This window comes from Hyalella azteca, unplaced genomic scaffold (genome assembly GCF_000764305.2).
Source record: "Hyalella azteca isolate HAZT.00-mixed unplaced genomic scaffold, Hazt_2.0.2 contig3520, whole genome shotgun sequence".
In the NCBI taxonomy this organism is placed as follows: domain Eukaryota; kingdom Metazoa; phylum Arthropoda; class Malacostraca; order Amphipoda; family Hyalellidae; genus Hyalella; species Hyalella azteca.
The window spans coordinates 164,898-182,482 of NW_025933768.1; the positions used below are offsets into that span (position 1 = coordinate 164,898).

Consider the following 17,585-nt stretch of genomic DNA (forward strand, 5'->3'; position numbering starts at 1 on the left):
CAAGAAAACTATATTAATTCTTGAAGCATTTGCCGTTAAGGGAGATTACCTTTGATATACGTAAGAGCTATTGTACCATTCTACTGCTCCTATTGTATTTATTATAATCTTATACGTGCGTCCAGAATGACATTAAAACTGGTGAGCAAATATTAAAAGCGCACGATGTCAATAAATAACCAGACGCAGGATCGTGCAATACTAATGATGGTTTTGTACAGGAGCCTACAGTATATGAATAAATTCCTACCATTGAAAAGACTCGCGCATAATTTTTCCTGATCCCAAATAAGTTTCTACGGCTTAATCACTTCGCTTGTTTTTAACATCAGTGAATTGCGTGGCATTAACTCTTAATAGAGTCTTTAAAACAAGACAACATGATGGCCTGTTTAGCGACTACATTAAACAGAACAACATGATAGCCTGTTTAGTGACTACATTAANCACACAAGTTCAACAGTTCAATCAACCCACCCAAGATCAACAGTTCAATTACTAAACCGATTAGTTCTCACTCTTTGCAAGAGCCACAACAGGAATCAAGTCTCTGCTTATTCATCAATCTGTTAGTCCCACACATGAGCGCTAATGGCGTCGGTTACTCGCTTTTGAATTAAGCATTTGAGGGCATAATAAGATACAGCACGGAACAATCCATAGGCAATTGACCACAAGTAGAATTTTATGGGCAAAAATATTACAAAATTAATTTTTAGTGTCACAAATGCAAAGCAAACAATATTTGTGCCACAAATGCAATTATAATCCCTGGGACCGGTGAGTGCGAATCCCAAATCAAACTGAGGCTACTTACTTAATGGAAGTTTTAGCCTCTCAATGGACTGAGTTTGAAAGTTCCATTAAATAGGGCGTAAGTAGGGAGGTAAGAGAGTGAGACGATGAGAGTGAGGCAGTTAATGGGAGGGTATTAGATAAAAAACAATAGAATAGCAAGCTAGAGAAAGATGAAGATAGAAAAATAAATAGACACAGAGAGAGGTACAGGATCAACAGGAGTTCATGAGATGAATGGAAATAAAATTATGAACAGGCGTCCAGGAGGAGGCAGAGAATAAATAAATAAGGATAAGGGTTCCAGGTTAAAATGGAACCCTGGAAGGAGGAACGGAAGGATAAAACAAAACGACGTCCTGAAATGAGAAGGTGGAACAGGGAGCTATCGGGCTGGGGCGAGAAGAAATGAACAGGATAAGCAGGAGAGTAACAAAGATACTATGAAGGTACTGAAGATGGAAATAGGAAGGAGCAGAGGGGAAAACAAAAGGGGCGGGAGAGAAAGTGCAGGAAGGGAAGGTAAAAAAGGCGGAGGTGTAGGAGGGGTAGGAGGTGTAGGAGGTGTAGGAGGGGTAGGAGCAAGGGATATTAGCAGTGAGGGACTCGGAGGGCCTGTTTTCTTGCCATTAAACTAATCCACTTAGCGAGGGGCGCCGCGAAACAGGGAAGAATAATAATGACCTCCGAGCTCGAGGGGACCCGTGGAATAATGAGCACCCAAGCCGTCCTCGCCTGCGTCAGGCAAGCTGACCTCGCCTGCGTCAGGCAAGGCGCCCTCGCCTGCGTCAGGCAAGCTGCCCTCGCCTGCATCAGGCAAGCCGCCCTCGCCTGCGTCAGACAAGCTGCCCTCGCCTGCGTCAGGCAAGCTGCCCTCGCCTGCGTCAGGCAAGCCGCCCTCGCCTGCGTCAGGCAAGCTGCCCTCGCCTGCGTCAGGCAAGCTGCCCTCGCCTGCTTCATGCAGGCAAGTCATCCTCGCCTGCGTCAGGCAAGCTGCCCTCGCCTGCTTCATGCAGGCAAGTCATCCTCGCCTGCGTCAGGCAAGATGACCTGACTTAATAATGTCCACGTAGAAACTGTACGCAATTGTCATAAAGAAACCGCTTAAGTAATTTCCGCCTAGAAACTGTGCGTAATTACCGTAGAGGAAAAATGCGTAATTGCCACAAAGAAACCATGCGTAATTGGTTGTAAACAACGGCGCGCAGCACTTTGGCGCTGCACGTAAGGCATCACTAATGTCGCCGGTGACACTCCAGGCGAGTTGAACTTACTAACTGCCAGAGCCAGGAAGCCCACAGACTGCGACCGCAGGTTAATCGAAGGAGACTTGGGCAGGTGTTTATATGAAGTGCAACCAGTGGTTGAAGAGGCGGGTGGTTGAGTAGGCGGGTGGTTGAGCAGGCGGGTGGTTGAGCAGGCGGGTGGTTGAGGAGGCGGGTGGTTGAGCAGGCGGGTGGTTGAACCTAATAGGAGTCAAGTTCTAGCCGAGGGAAGAGCTTTATATGACCGACGTGATCGAGGCATTCATGTAGCCTCACGCATGAATAATTGCGAGGGACAAAATGGATGATGATTATCTTTAATGCCAAAATGAATCGCACTAAAGCCCGTGAAAACGGCGGCGTCTCAAGTTTGCCGCTTGTAGTCATTTGCAAATTATAGGGGAATTATCGTCGACCACGCGCTGATACTCATGAAGTGGCGGCCAGTGAAGCTTCTCATGCAGATTTTAAAAGTGAACAGTTATATAACATATAAGCAATGTTCTAATTACAACAGGCATAGAGGCAATGTTCTAAATACAAGTCATGTACCGTAGGCAATGTTCTAATTACAACAGTCATATAGGCAATATTCTAATTACAACAGTAATATCGGCAATGTCCACTCCTGTTGAGGTGTGGCACCAAATTGCGGAAGGATGGGAATTCGAACAACGGTTATAAGAAATGACCTGCAATCGGAACATGACTTAGGAGTTAATTTTGATGAATGATATTCGAACGTAAGTGGGCGGTCTCACGGACTAACGTGGGACACATCGTCTAACATGGCAACTGTGGGCTATGCAGTATGCAGGTCACCTTTTAATTTCAACAAAAAATCCCAGTAAATTGTGTTCAGCAATACGCACATTTGCCGCGGGCAGTGCATGAGGTGCGTGATGTAGTGCAATTGCATCAAAAAGTTATACTGCACACATCCATAAAAAATATACGTGATGATCTAATAAGCCTTCAATGACCCAACTAACACAGAAGTATATTCGATTCCATCATTATAACGCTATTCTTAAGTAAGCGATAAAACGATAAAAGACATTCATGCGTGCAATATTAGGAATTTGGCCGAGCGCTGCACCGCAGCCTGCAGTTTCATCGGGCAATAATCGAGGCGCCTGGGCGCCGATATGAAAGGCCGTACATCGCTCAGTAATGAGCTCAAGCCGAAGATCTCTAATTACAAGGACTTGTTTGAAGCGATGCTGCAAGCTCAAGCCACGAAGAAAGGGCCTCTGTAGAGCACAGCACAAGCTGTGACTGTTCAGAGTGCGAGCAGACATGTTAAGCAGATATCATCTCGCGCACTCTCTCAGGAACATGAGCTTCATAACATCATGTTAGAGGCGTCATGTTCATGAGTATTTATTAGGAGGTTTTAATGTTGAACCATGTTTAGGCTCTCGGGTAAAACATGAGCTTCAGCAACATCGTGTAAGAGACCTTATGTTCACGAGCATTTATTAATGGGTTTTAATGTTGAACCAAGTTTAGGTTCTCATGTAAAACATGAGCTTCAGCAACATTATGTTGGAGGCTTCATGTTCAAGAGTGTTTATAAAGAAGTTTTAATTTTGAACCATGTTTAGGCTCGCATGTATAACATGAGCTTCAGCAACATTATGTTGGAGGTCTCATGTTGAGGAACATTTACCACGTGATGGTATATAATGTCAAATTATTCTGCCACAGACTTAGCTGAATGTGTTCTTCGTCAATATTTTAATCTAGTGCTATGTCTTATCTTAAATCGTTGCACCGAGTTTACTGAACGAGTCTCGGAAAAATAAAGGTAAAAAACAAGTAAATTTAAAATTTTCGGTCGTCCAACCGCAGTTCAGGAGGCTTTGAGAATTCCGAAGGTAGATGAGGAACATCTAAAATAAAATATCGCAAAATAAAAAAAAAACACTAAAACCACAATGCTGTTAACCTCATTGCTGTTAACCTCAATGCTGTTAACCTCGATGCTGTTAATCTCAATGCTGTTAACCTCAATGCTGTTAATCTCAATGCTGTTAACCTCAATGCTGTTAATCTCAATGCTGTTAACCTCGATGCTGTTAACCTCGATGCTGTTAACCTCATTGCTGTTAACCTCGATGCTGTTAATCTCAATGCTGTTAACCTCAATGCTGTTAACCTCGATGCTGTTGACCTCGATGCTGTTAACCTCAATGCTGTTAACCTCGATGCTGTTGACCTCGATGCTGTTAACCTCAATGCTGTTAACCTCGATGCTGTTGACCTCAATGCTGTTAACCCCAATGCTGTTTACTTCGAAGCTTTTTACCCAATGCTGTTGAGATTAACAATGCTGTTAGCATCAATGCTATTAACTTCGATGCTATTAACTTCGATATATACTGTAAAAAACTAGTATGAATGCATTCCCTGTGCGAATATGTAAGTCGAAATAAAATAACCGACTGATCTCAGCGGTTACTGGAAACATTTTAAATGTGAGGTCAATCTTCAATGTCATCAATGAAGCAAGCAAACCTAATATTTCTCCATTTAGGAATAAATTAAAAAGATTATTATTGCATTCGAGTGGAATTTGAGTTTTTATTACAGACATACTGGTGTTAAGCGAAAGAGCAAACATACAGTATGATGTTAGAATGAACCGCTACAATGTTGAACTTGAGTTGCGTATATTCTGGCCTCAAATGCAAACAAAAGTGTACTTATATTTCTTCCAAACGTGGTACAACTTCTACACCAGCCCCAACATATTTGTTCAAAGCTCAGTTGTGATAAATATACGAATATTTTGGGGAGGATATATGTTATCACAGCCTGTTTGTTCAATGCTCAGTTTGAGGTGAATGTACAAATATTTTGGCCTTTGGGGAGGATAGTTATCACAGCATGTTTGTTCAATGCTTAGTTTGTAGTGAATATACAAATATTTTTAGGGAAAATAGTTACCACATTATAGCCCAACGCAGCTCAACTTCCACACTGACGCAGCTTGTCCGGTTGTTGATCAGTTATGGTTCGTCTGTACACACATTCAGCAGCGGTAAACATGGCAAAGGGCTTCTCGCATGGCGTCATAACACAAGCTACAGGCTCAATGAAAACACCACGCTTGCTTTTTATGACCACGTCGCTCGTGTACGTCGGCCAGAGAGTGATATTATGTGCACATCATGTGTAGATCACGTAAGAGATCCTGTAGGTCCTTATGCAGCTAAATGCTAATGTGAGACCACATGTCGTCTAATATTATAGCCAATTGCTTCAACAGACCTTCACTTGACGCGGTATGTCGTGTTGGCTGTGGGGTGAGAGCTTGTGCATGTGGCATGTTGTGGTGTGTGGCATGTTGTGGTGTGTGGCATGTGGTGGTGTGTGGCATGTTGTGGTGTGTGGCATGTGGTGGTGTGTGGCATGTGGTGGTGTGTGGCATGTTGTGGTGTGTGGCATGTTGTGGTGTGTGGCATGTTGTGGTGTGTGGCATGTTGTGGTGTGTGGCATGTGGTGGTGTGTGGCATGTGGTGGTGTGTGGCATGTTGTGGTGTGTGGCGTGTGATGGTGCATGGCATGTGGTGGTGCGTGGCATGTGGTCTATGTGGCACTTGGCATGTAAGTGTGGCATGCGCTCGTGAATTTCGTGTGTTGGTGAATGTGTTGTGTGCTAGTGAGTGCCATAGTGTCATGTTGAACATCAATTAAGACGAAAACAAATTAGATATCCGACAATGAAACTCAATGCCAATACACGATCAGTTCCACGCTCAGCAACCTCAAAAGCGCCTACCAAGCCAATCCAGTCCCGGCAGTCAGCGGTAAATTTTGCCAATTTCCTTTTGAAAATAAATTGCCTCAGTTTTTTCTCCGCCTATTTGCCAGCCAACAGGCAATGTCCACCTCGCACCTTCTCCGAATTTCCCGAGAATTTCAAGTCCTTCCTACAACGTGTATTCTTTTTGGGCAGTAAGTCTCTCACGTCTCCAAAGTCACTTCATTTCTGGTCCAAAGTTTCGCCATCTTTCAGAGTCCCCGGGAAAAAAGGGGCATTAAACCTCCCCTGACTTATCCGGGCCTTCTCGAGTAAGCGGCTGTGGGGCTGCGACTCGGCCATAATTTCGTCATTGCCCAAAAACTTACCCCGAAAGAACTGCAATCACCGGCAAAAAGTGCAGGAATTTTCAAAACGCGTGAAATTAGGTGCGTGCAGGCCGCGCCAAATTAGGTGCGCCGCATTTGATTCCGTAAAAATCAACCCCAGAAAAGAACTGTAATCAGGGAAGGGAAAAACCTCTGACAATTTAAAAGCAAGAAAAGAAGGCCGCAGCGAGACTCCTTGTTAAAGCAACGCGGTCATATTAACCATGCTTGCGATACAGGGAAAGGTTAGAGGCATGACCTGAGGCATCGCTAGTACATAGTTTGCAGTACTGAACCTTTACTTTAACACTTTTATTAGATTTTAAACATATAACTGCATAGTTTTGTTATCTGATTTATCAAAAGTGATTATCTGACCTGAGTTTGTTAAAGACAAACGACAGCTTTTTCATTACGTTAATATTCATAGAAAACAATAATCGAATGGAATATGACAAAGCGTGCATGGTTCTACAGGGTTGGCTTAAGAAACAAATATAAAGGCCAGTAAAATGATTCTCTTTAACACAACTTAACTAAGTCGCGTCAATGAGTAATGATATTTTTCATACAAACAAAATGTATTCTTTTATGCCTGTAATATTCTAACTGACACAATATTTAAAGGCACAAATTATAGCGCAAGCTCGGCCCTGCCCATAGCAGATGACCTTTCAACGGCCAGCGTTGTCCCACCAAAAGCTCGATTATATCCTACAAAATACGACCTCTCGTATAGCACAAGATCCCCCAGACTCGCCGCTCTAATCCAGCTCACTATTGGAATAAGTCGCTTTGGCTCCCCTTAGCGGGATCACAATACGCTAATCTCGCTCTAAGCAGATTAACCGCCAGGTTTTGCTCAGACTTGACGACTGTGGAAGACTGGGGTGGCGAGCCGGAGCTTCAGCCATCCTGCATCCACTCATAAAAACGAATGGGTATAATATTGTCTAAATAGTGAAACACTTTCTACCCACAACAGCGGTAGTTTGCGTACGTAAGAGTATACGCCTTTTTGACGGACCAAGCTTGTTCAAGACGACCCACAAGGGCAAAAAGTGTATCGCTATTTGGACAAATTCTCGCTCATTTGTCTGAGTGTAGGATCCCATACCGACGAGGCAAATGGGAGCGCCAGGCAATTACTGACACTGCGCGGGGAATTAGCCTTCAGAATTAATATTGAATCCCTACTGGTTTAACCGTCGCATGTGGCGTGAGGGTATTTGTGTGAGAGCGAAGACCTTGTGTGGGGTGTATAAAGAAAAGATGTTGTTCAACCATTTAAGAGGATTGAAAGACACTGAAATTGTTTTATTTATACACAGTTATTTGCATCGCCTACTACAGGTCAGGAAATCGGTTATCTAGTTTATAGGGAACAATTTCTGCAGAGTAAAAAACATTAAATCTCATTCAAAATCATGTAAACAATCATAAAAGTTTTCTTCCTCGGAAATGTTCTCTCAAACATCAAATCATGTACATGCCATATTGGTCTCCGTCTCTCATTTAATACAAAGTTTTCTTCCACGGAAATGTTCTCTTAAACATCAAATCATGCGCATGTAATAATGGTTTCCGCCACTCATGATATCTCGCTATGAATTAAAAACCGACGCTCCCATTACCCGCTCCTCGCAGCCTGTGATCAACAATTGGGGTGACATCTGAAAACTGTTGAGCGCTTCACACTTCTTGAGGAGCCTCGGCAACTCCCATTATAGCCACCAAAACCAATAGCTCGTAAAGCTAAAAAATACCCCCAAAAGAGCAGCAAAAATCTTCACAATTTAACCCAGTGATTATCAGCAAGGGACGTTCTCTTTCCCGGCGTCGTCCCCTCTCAACGACGCGCGATCTTTTAAGAGGCATTTTTCTAAGCAGCAGTTGGGGAGGTTCATTAACATAATTACAGGATTATTGAAGAAGTTTCCCCTAAAATCTCATTACACTTTCGACGACAGGACAAAAGTGCGGGGAATGGAGTCGGCTCTTGGCGATCGCCGCACGGACGGGGGACATGAAGAAGCTGGAGAAGAATCTTATATAAGACCTGCTTCGGTGGAGCTCAAATTAAGCCTTTGCTGCGCTCCATGGAGGCTATATACGCGAGCATGAATATTCTGAGCCATGAGTATTCAGAAACTGATACGCCCATGACGGTATTTAGATGAGTATTATAAATTTCTATGAATTCGTAAGCATAGATACTCAGTTCACCAAGAGGGAACTCATTAGACCAAGAAAAAAAAACTGTTTATCTGGTGTAGCCGATGCTCCATCATGAATATTCTGCGCGAAGAGTCTTGAACCTGATAAATAGATACCATATCCTTTGTCATAAAAGTTATACCATTTAAAATACGATATCTACAAGACACATACACGACACAAGAATAATAGAATTGTCCGACTCTTTGATAATTTAAATCAATTTATTCTCTGGTAGTTAATCGCACGCGTATAAATCAACAAATTCTGCCATCTCAAACTAATTTTTGACACAAGAATAAATACACATACACGATATTCACAAGACACATGAATGAAACTTGGAAAAAAGTATTATTTCACTTGATAAAAATTACACGTTGAGTTATGAACTAAATCAATCGTCGGGTATTTTGAAGAGCTTACAAGCCAATTAACGTTTTAATGTCACTATTGCTAGGTTATCGGTGAAAAAGTTCACTTAAACAAAAAATCCATATGCAATTCGTTGAGAACAGTTTATTTCTTTACTAAATGTTCAGTGAGAAACTTCAGCAATATTAGGAACGTCGTTGTTATTACTATTGATGGCGTTCAGAACAATGGCCTTTGTGCGGGTGCTATTGTTTCATCAACATTGTTATTGGTGCTATTGTTTCACCATACAAACATCTACTTTAGAATATTTAAAAAATAAATATTTCATCATAAATTTCCGATAACTATTTATCAAACGTCAAACGAGTAAATTGTCCATTAAAGGCGTATATACATATGCCATCGTCTAAAACTTCCCAATGCATAAAGATAATTGCAGGCATAACGGTAAATTTCAAATAGCAAAATTTAAGGAGAATAATGAACTCAATACATTTGCCGAAACCAATCTTTTGCCTCGAGGAATTGAACAAAACCAGTTCAAGTTTTTACATACGTCCCCCATGACTCGTATTGAGAACTACATCTGGACTAGAGAGCGCGACTCACAAAGCTATTTTACTGGACAATTTTAAAGCGGAAATCGTATCGTGCAAATCGCCTAGAAAATGTTTCTACTCTCCTCTAGGTTTCTACAACATCTACTCAAAAAATTACCTGGCTAGAACTGAAACGGAAGCCTCGGATCACACGGATGTTTCTTAGTTCCGTCGAGTGTAGTTCAATTCTTGGAAGTTGATAAAAGAAAGTCGGCCAATGAAACTGATTTAAAGCCGTCATTCTTGTAGAAGCGCAGCTTCATTATGTCGCGTCTATCTTTGTCACAAGAATATACGAGGCGAATTATTTAGCTACATCATTTCAAGCCGATCGCAATCGTTCAAAAAGCTTTCTTGGCAGAACAGCTGCTGCAAAACGGTCATTCATGTTCGAGCACCGATGGACGTTCGTAATATGATTCAAGAATTGAATGCATTACAGGAAATTGGTGGGAACAACTCCTGATGACGTCACCATTTAGGTCATATACCCTTGTAATCACTACAAAATATCCTAGGACTCATCTTTTCAGACCGGAATCCTTATACAAATCAATAAAGACTAGCAAACAACAGGGCACGAGTAGCACAATTCCGTCAACACAGCCCAAAACTTTTGCAATCAGACGCCGCCGACATGAAACCAACTCAACAGCACGGCGAGGAAAGTGAATTAAAGTACAAAGAGAATTCCGCAAACTCGGAATTCCTGAAGCCGGGCATCGCGCACGCGGTCTCCGGAATCCATCAAACGCTCAAGCTATTCTACTCGGTCGGTATGCGCGAGCCTCAGCAGAGCAATGAATGGATCCAGCCTTAATATGAATCCATTGGTGATCTCTAGGCTAAATTTATGGCATACACAGCGACTGATTCTAATGGATATAGACGGAACTAAACAATCTTACCTTGCCTCGTCAGAGATATGCCCATCAGAAGTCAAACATCATTTATTTTCTGGTGGCTTATTCATCATTCAGCTAAGGTTTGTCCTTCGCTAGAACGGAAATTTTCAACTGTATGAGTAGGACATAGCCTATTCTTCACCTGATCAAAAATTTCTTTACGGGAAAAACTCAGTCAAGCGTGGTGGCTGCAAAAAATGTATATTGAACTCATGCAGTAAAATTTTCTGTTAAACAGCTCAATTCAAGTTAACAGGCTGCTCAAAAATGGTGGGGTTTCTTTTAATTAGTTTTTACCGGAATGATGAATAAAATAATCAAGTTATTTTTTCAGCTCGTTGATCATTCTTAAAAGATAATTCTAACGTGATAAAACCGGCACTAAATATCCATTAACCTAAACGGCTAAAAACGAGGCAGCTTCGTGTAAGCGGTATCCTCCGTTTGAGAATCTTCAATACTTTCGGAAATGCAATCACACTAAAATTGACTTTACCATTGCCGAAGCCCACGCTAAGAACAATAAAAGGCCAAAGTCTTGAAGCATGCAATAGGCCTGGAAAGAGGAGACCGGCCCAATTGCCTGACCTCGGGGAAAGCTAAAAGGACAATTCGGATGCCACTTCTATAGAGGTCGTTCCGTTCGAACGGATATTCAGCGGTGCCCTCGTATAATACGGACGACGACCCAAACCGAATCTCCGACCACGGCCACGAATGCTTACGCGAACTCATGCAGGATTGTCGTGCTGCGTAAAATGCTTGCGCCGGCGTTTCAAGCTGCGGTGGTGGTTCGTGGATGAGAATACTCCAGGCTTTACTTTTTCTAGGGATCCGTAAACGAACGTTTTCGAAAGCAATAAAGTGTCAGGTAAGTAAACTTCACGTCTCTAAGATAAATAATAAATTTTTGTGCGATGAGTTTGCAGCCGTCAACAAAAGAACCAGATGCATTTTACAAAATTAAAGTAATGCCTTACAGCAATAGAAAATATTCAGTTGAGAAAAAAAACTTGACGCTTCCCCATGCAGGTTCAACCCCAATCCCCAAACATATTTCTTCTGGGGGTAAATTAGCGTGGCCAGACGCCTGGAATTGGCAAGAGTTTGGCTCGTAAAAGACTTCTATTATAGGGTGCAAAATAGCTGTCGATGAATTCAGCGATGAGTTGAGCTATCTTCGAGACGACGGCGAGCCGCTTCTCCGAGTGCCACGACATGATAATAAAGGCGATAAGGCGCACAATTGGACATCGCAGACACTAGTTTGGTGCGTACACAATGTTCGGCATGAAGACACTACATGTCGGGGACCACTTCAAGTCGTTCCTTCACACCACCGCCGCGCGTTTGCGGAGCTCAGCAGAAAGAATCATGCATAAAACATGACCCAACTCTCTTTGCATGGAAACACAGGCCCTCTCACGGACCGCATACCAAATTGCCTCCACCGAAGAAGAACAGCCAACAGTTGGAAGAGTGAGAACGCTTCCACGCAGCGACAAGATGAGTCCTCAGCTACAAGTACATTAGGGACAAGAAATGCAAACAAAAGAGAGCGTGGAAGCTATAGAGGGATGAAACAGTAAATACTGCCTACAATAACGACTAAAGTGTGGTCACAAATCGAGGCGTAAAACGTGAGACTCTGTGTTTAAAATTGGGGCAATTCGTGCTGTAAGGTGATGGCAGCCATTGTAGGTCACTTCGGCTATTGTAGGGGGACAGAGATCCAATTAATTACGCTATTATTGTTTTTTCCAGATGGTTAAATTATTTGCTAGTCTAAAATCTATGAGTTAAGATAAGCACTCATTGCACCGGATTGTTCTACGCAATAAAACTCGTTACTCACTCACTCACAAGTGTCTACTGACCGAAAACAGCATTTTAAAAAATTATGAATTTAAAATCATTGGTTTTCATTAAACGTGCCTTCTAAGGTAGCCGCGGATATGAGTAATAATATTCCATTAGAAGCGCTTCAAAGAACACTCATGCAAATTCATAGCTTTGATATCGAAATAGAAATCGGCCTTAAGTTTGCAATGTAAACATCGTCGGGCTTCATCATCTGGAGCCTATTTTGCGAGCAACACTTGCCAGGATTTGCCTGCGGGGGCCGACTTGCATACTTACATAAGCCATTTGTGGGGGGCATACATGAATAATAAGGAAGGTCCTTACGTACAGTCGCTGGCTATGGAAATGAAGCACCACTTTGTAGAGGCACGGAAGCAGCGATATTCCAAATACGCAAGATCTTGACATGCGCACGCATAGAAATGCGCGGAATTTCCCGCAAGGTCTACGGTCGAGATATTGTTAATGAAAGCGTCCTTTCATGCAGGTTAGAATTAAGTTATAAAACCTATGTTATTGCGATTGGAAAAATGGGTTACAGACAACAAGTATAAAGAAATTTTTAGCAATAGAGCTACTGCATCCAATGCATGTCCGTGCATGACACTACTGAGGTAACTGAGAATCAAATACCTTCACTAAATCATCAAATGTCGCGCATAAAAAAAACCAGCCGGCTGCAGGAACAGGCACAAAATAGAAACTTAAATTCTACATTGTTTTTGTGTAAATAAAAAGCGTTGGCAGCCGAGCATGAAATGCCGTCAAGCCGCAGCCGTGTATGAGGCGCCACAGCTATACGAGGCTCGGCCTCTGCAGCGCAGTGCGCGACCGATTGCTTAATTAGGTTATCTCTGCAACACGTCAAAAATGAAGTTCTATCATTTCCTTCGTCGCTGCCATTTCCTCTCCTGCGCTCTTTTCCTCCTCGAGATCGGTTCATTTTTGTGGTTCGCTTACCTCGCAGCGACGGGGAGCTTCTCCTAGTAAAATCAATACAAGCACTTCTTGGCTGCTCCCGAAAATCCGGCAAAAAGGCCTGAAAACACTCCATTGCAGCGCCTCTTCCTCTCTCATCCTAACCCTACATCCTCCGTCCCCTAGCTCCCTTCAACGCCCCAACACATCGACCCCTCCTCTCACCCTAGGCCCTTATCTCTCTTTTTTACCAGCTTTTCTTTGTGTAAGTCTGCTTTCGGTAATCGCGGAATAGGAGGCCAAAAAGTAGCGTCGGAGAAGTGCTCCAAGAGGCGCTCCTCTGACCAAATATAAAGGCTCGTCGACCCTCTCAAACCACCTAAAAAGAGGTCTCTAAAATCCTCCAAAAATGTGTAGAGTTTCGAAGAAAATTAGTATGATAACTTTTCTTGCCGGGAATAATCCTTACTAAACTTTGATGGATAAAACGAAGATAAGGCGAAGCAAAATTAGTCTAAAAATCTCTGGGGAAAAACTCTAGAATTGCAGATAATAAGTTTAGCCAAGAAGTTTGGCGGGATGAAAGGCCGCGTAGGAAATAAAATTACACTTGGCAAGACGACTGCTCGGCGAAGACGGCTGATGTTTTCAGCCCAGGTCGTGAAAGGCATTATCGTTCAGATTTGACGGACCCTGTAAGTCGGGGACCGAGGTGCTAAAATTCCCCGTAAAAATAACATCGTGTTGATTCGAGCCAATTCCTTACCGGACTTGAAAGAGAACGTACACTATTTTGATGGCAGCACCGGACGCCGTGTTTTTCCGAGCAGCTGTCGGTCGAGATGTCGCGTCAGGAATTTGTTTACGATCTCGGTAAAGGCAGCGCGTGCAATGCGTAGTATATTTCATATGAAAACTTGGCGGATCGATCGAGCGCCATCCCATGAATTGCAGTTATCAATAATCCCTGCAACTCATAGTGTCTACGCAATAAAAACGTGTAACATTTGAAGAAGAGAATGTTTTTTTTTTTCAAAATTTAAATCTACAAATCGGAGGCGGAAAATGCAAGAAAGTATGTAGCTGAGGAACAAAACAGCATGCATTTGTACTAATCTTGAGCATAATAAAAAATTATCGACATATATTGAAATTCGAAATATGTGTGGTGGACTAATCCTACGTAAATTACAATGATCTAAAAAAGTTTTTAAAAGTCTAAAAGTTTTTATTGACAGTAATAATGTGTTCACAAAAAAGGTCATGTGCGCTGTGAACAAAAATTTATAGTGTATTTTTTGAAAATAAAATATTTCTATAATAACTGAAGTAGACATTGATAGTTTAAAGCGTCTGTACCAGGACAAAACAGTTAGAATTGCTTACAATGCTATCTATACTTATGTAACGTATGATTAATGAATTTATTTATTTTGAACAAATCGTAGCCACATAATTTAAGATTCTCAAAAACGTTTGATAATTGTTTGTTGCACACAAGTATTCTATATACTTAACTAATTCATCGTATGATCGAATACAAATAAGTTCAAAATTTCACAGTTGAACAGATCGTTTTAAAATTACATCTTTTTTCTACAGGCACTCACCAGGGGGACTTTTCTACGCCATATTAACGTTCAAAAATTTGCTTTTTTGTGCGATTCTTGAAGCAGATTATATATACGGAAACTAAGAGCACAAGTATTCGGTAACTCATCTCGAGTTTTTTATTTAATTTTAGTTAGTTTTTATTATATAATAGTTTTTTATTTATTATAATAGTTTTATTATAATAGTTTTTTATTTTTAATTTTTATTCCTTTCATGCTGGTTTATTCAACAGGGCGGTAATACGTACCAAACATAAGCCAACAAAAATATTGAGAGCAGGAAAAATACCAAGTAAATTCACAATATTTTCACTAAATAATAAGACAGTCGCTGCACAAACACCTCAGCCATCATACGTAGACGCACTCTCGGCCGCTGAGGCCTCAACAAGCACATTAGCACAAACGAGGGAAGTTTCCTATATACGTCAAAAGGGGGAGGGGAGCATGGGTCATGGTCCCCTCATATAGCCCTCGAAGTTATAGGGCGTCACCGAGGGCTCTTAGGACTTGATAATGTACGTCAATTCGAAACGAGCGAGGGTCGCATCTGCCTCATACATTACCCGTGTGCGTTCAAGTAAGTAATAAATAAAATGGTAAGCACAGCCATTAGATGTGTCATCCAGTACCAATAATATAGACTAGATGGAAATTATGAATGTTGAGAAACGCATGAAGTCCTAGGATAATTGATTGTCTAGACGTGGAATAGTTGATGTGGAACAAAGCCGGGGTGACAAGTCTCGGCCAAATTAGTGCTCGAGATGCCGGAAAATGGGCTACTGATGGAAATAGATTAGCTTTCCGGACCGAGTCCCGCCAGTCTTCGTGTGATGTGGATTTGTAAAGAATTGCTGAACAATGAAGCAGGCGACGCAAATATAATGTTACGCATTCAAATGATACCGGAAATGGGGAAAAAATGGGTAGGTTACACTGTTGTGAATCTTTTAAAATATGATTCAGAGAAGTTAGCATGGAAGCACTTCTCATAATTAGGATTTAGATTTTGACAACAGTCGTGTATGGTCAAATTTAATTTCTTCGATGCATTTCATGATTATATGCTTCTTGTTGATGACATGAATGAACATGCCAAAACTTCACAAAATCCGTACAAAATTTCCACCCTTGTTATATCAGTTTTTCATTTTCAGACCAAAAACTTCCGGGAAAATTGTCGCTTCATTTTGGGTTCTAAGAATTCGCGCGGCTTCCTCGCCGCAATTTTCGAGGTTTTCCCTCACATTTTTATCCCGGAGCACAGCAGACCTCGTGTATCTCCTAAGACCTCTCCCTGCCCCTCTGTCAGCCTCCCCCCGGCCCTCAGGCAGCCTTCACCGTCCATCAGCCCTCACCACCCTCCGCCATCCCACATCACCCTCAGTCATCACTCATAACCCTACGGCAGATCTCACTACCCGCCGGGAGCCCTCACCACCTTCCGCCAGCCATCACCACCATCCTTCGACCCTCATCACCCTCCGTCAGCCCTCATCACCCTTCGTCAGCCCTCATGACTCTCCGTCAGCCCTCATCACCCTCCGTTAGCCCTCATGACTCTCCGTCAGCCCCCATCACCTTTCATCACCCTTTTTCAGCTTCATCACCCTCCACCAGCCCGCACCACCCTCCGCCAGCCCTCACCACCCTCCGTTAGCCCTCATGACTCTCCGTCAGCACTCATCACCTTTCATCACCCTTTTTCAGCTTCATCACCCTCCACCAGCCCGCACCACCCTCCGCCAGCCCTCACCACCCTCCACCAGCCCTCACCACCCTCCACCAGCCCTCACCACCCTCCACCAGCCCTCACCACCCTCCACCAGCGCTCACCACCCTCCACCAGCCCTCACAACCCTCCACCAGCCTTCACCACCCTCCACCAGCCCGCACCACCCTCCGCCAGCCCTCACCACCCTCCACCAGCCCTCACCACCCTCCACCAGCCCTCACCACCCTCCACCAGCCCTCACCACCCTCCACCAGACCCCACCACCCGTCATCACCCCTCACCACCCTCCGCCAGCCCCCACCACGTCATCACCCCTCGCTTCCCTTTTGCCATTCCAGTCGGACGAGCAGCAAATTTATTGCCACCGCTGCTCTCTCGCTGCCACCCGCAAAATTTCTTTCCAGCAGCACACCATCAAGGAAATGCTGCGCCAGACTGGGAGATGCGAGAAATGCTGCCTCACGCTCCAAAATACTGTCGGAAATGTTACAAAGGAAATGGGAGACCGGAGAAATGATGCCTATACATGGGTATATCTGCCTAGAAGAACGCGATGAGAAGAATATGAGAGTGTACAGAATATGCGAGTGCAGACAGAAAAGCACTGTTATTTTCTAATGTGAATGCCAGTAAATATACCTTATGGAAGTAAACGCAGGTATGGAATTAAGGAACAAGACCTTAATAAATGGAACGTTCAAAAAGGTAGAAAAAGGTACAATCTCGTAAGGACTTCGCTGATAAAATTGCACAAAAAATACAAAACTCTTAGAAATTCAAGTCTCAGAATAAATTTTTCACCTCTGATTTGAACAGCATTAATGCTTTAGATAATAACTGCAATATTAACAAATTAAAATATTCAATTTTTTAATTACTCAATGAAGCGAGTTTATTTTCAATTTAGTAATATAAGGCACAATTCGTGAAGTACGCTTGCAATAGATCATGTTATATAGAAAAAATGCACGTTCTTCGTAATGGTTCGTAGCCGAGTATTGAACAACTATAACTCCTTACATTAAAAACGTATTAAATTAGGAGTTTAGCTCACGCAAGCGTTCAATATGGGGTCCGACTTGGATCCCTCCACACGGCATCATTAGACACGAATGAATGACCTCACGGACGACCTTAAAAACAATAACGATTCATTA

General features: G+C 42.7%; 1 protein-coding gene across 1 annotated transcript; it reads left to right on the plus strand.

Moving 5' to 3' along the window:
- The first annotated feature begins 10,028 nt into the window (after positions 1-10,028).
- On the plus strand, positions 10,029-16,945 carry LOC108678996 (leucine-rich repeat extensin-like protein 3). The gene is made up of 3 exons (XM_018167495.1): positions 10,029-10,163; positions 16,006-16,219; positions 16,404-16,945. The coding sequence occupies exons 1-3, from the start codon at positions 10,029-10,031 to the stop codon at positions 16,943-16,945; spliced, it is 891 nt and encodes a 296-aa protein (XP_018022984.1).
- Positions 16,946-17,585: the final 640 nt, after the last annotated feature.

Coding starts and splice junctions, on each gene's coding strand:
- LOC108678996 (XM_018167495.1), top strand. CDS start 10,029: ATGAAACCAACTCAACAGCACGGCGAGGAAAGTGAATTAAAGTACAAA. Junction 10,164..16,005: donor CGCTCAAGCTATTCTACTCG/GTCGGTATGCGC, acceptor CCCCTCTGTCAG/CCTCCCCCCGGCCCTCAGGC. Junction 16,220..16,403: donor GTCAGCCCTCATGACTCTCC/GTCAGCCCTCAT, acceptor ACCCTTTTTCAG/CTTCATCACCCTCCACCAGC.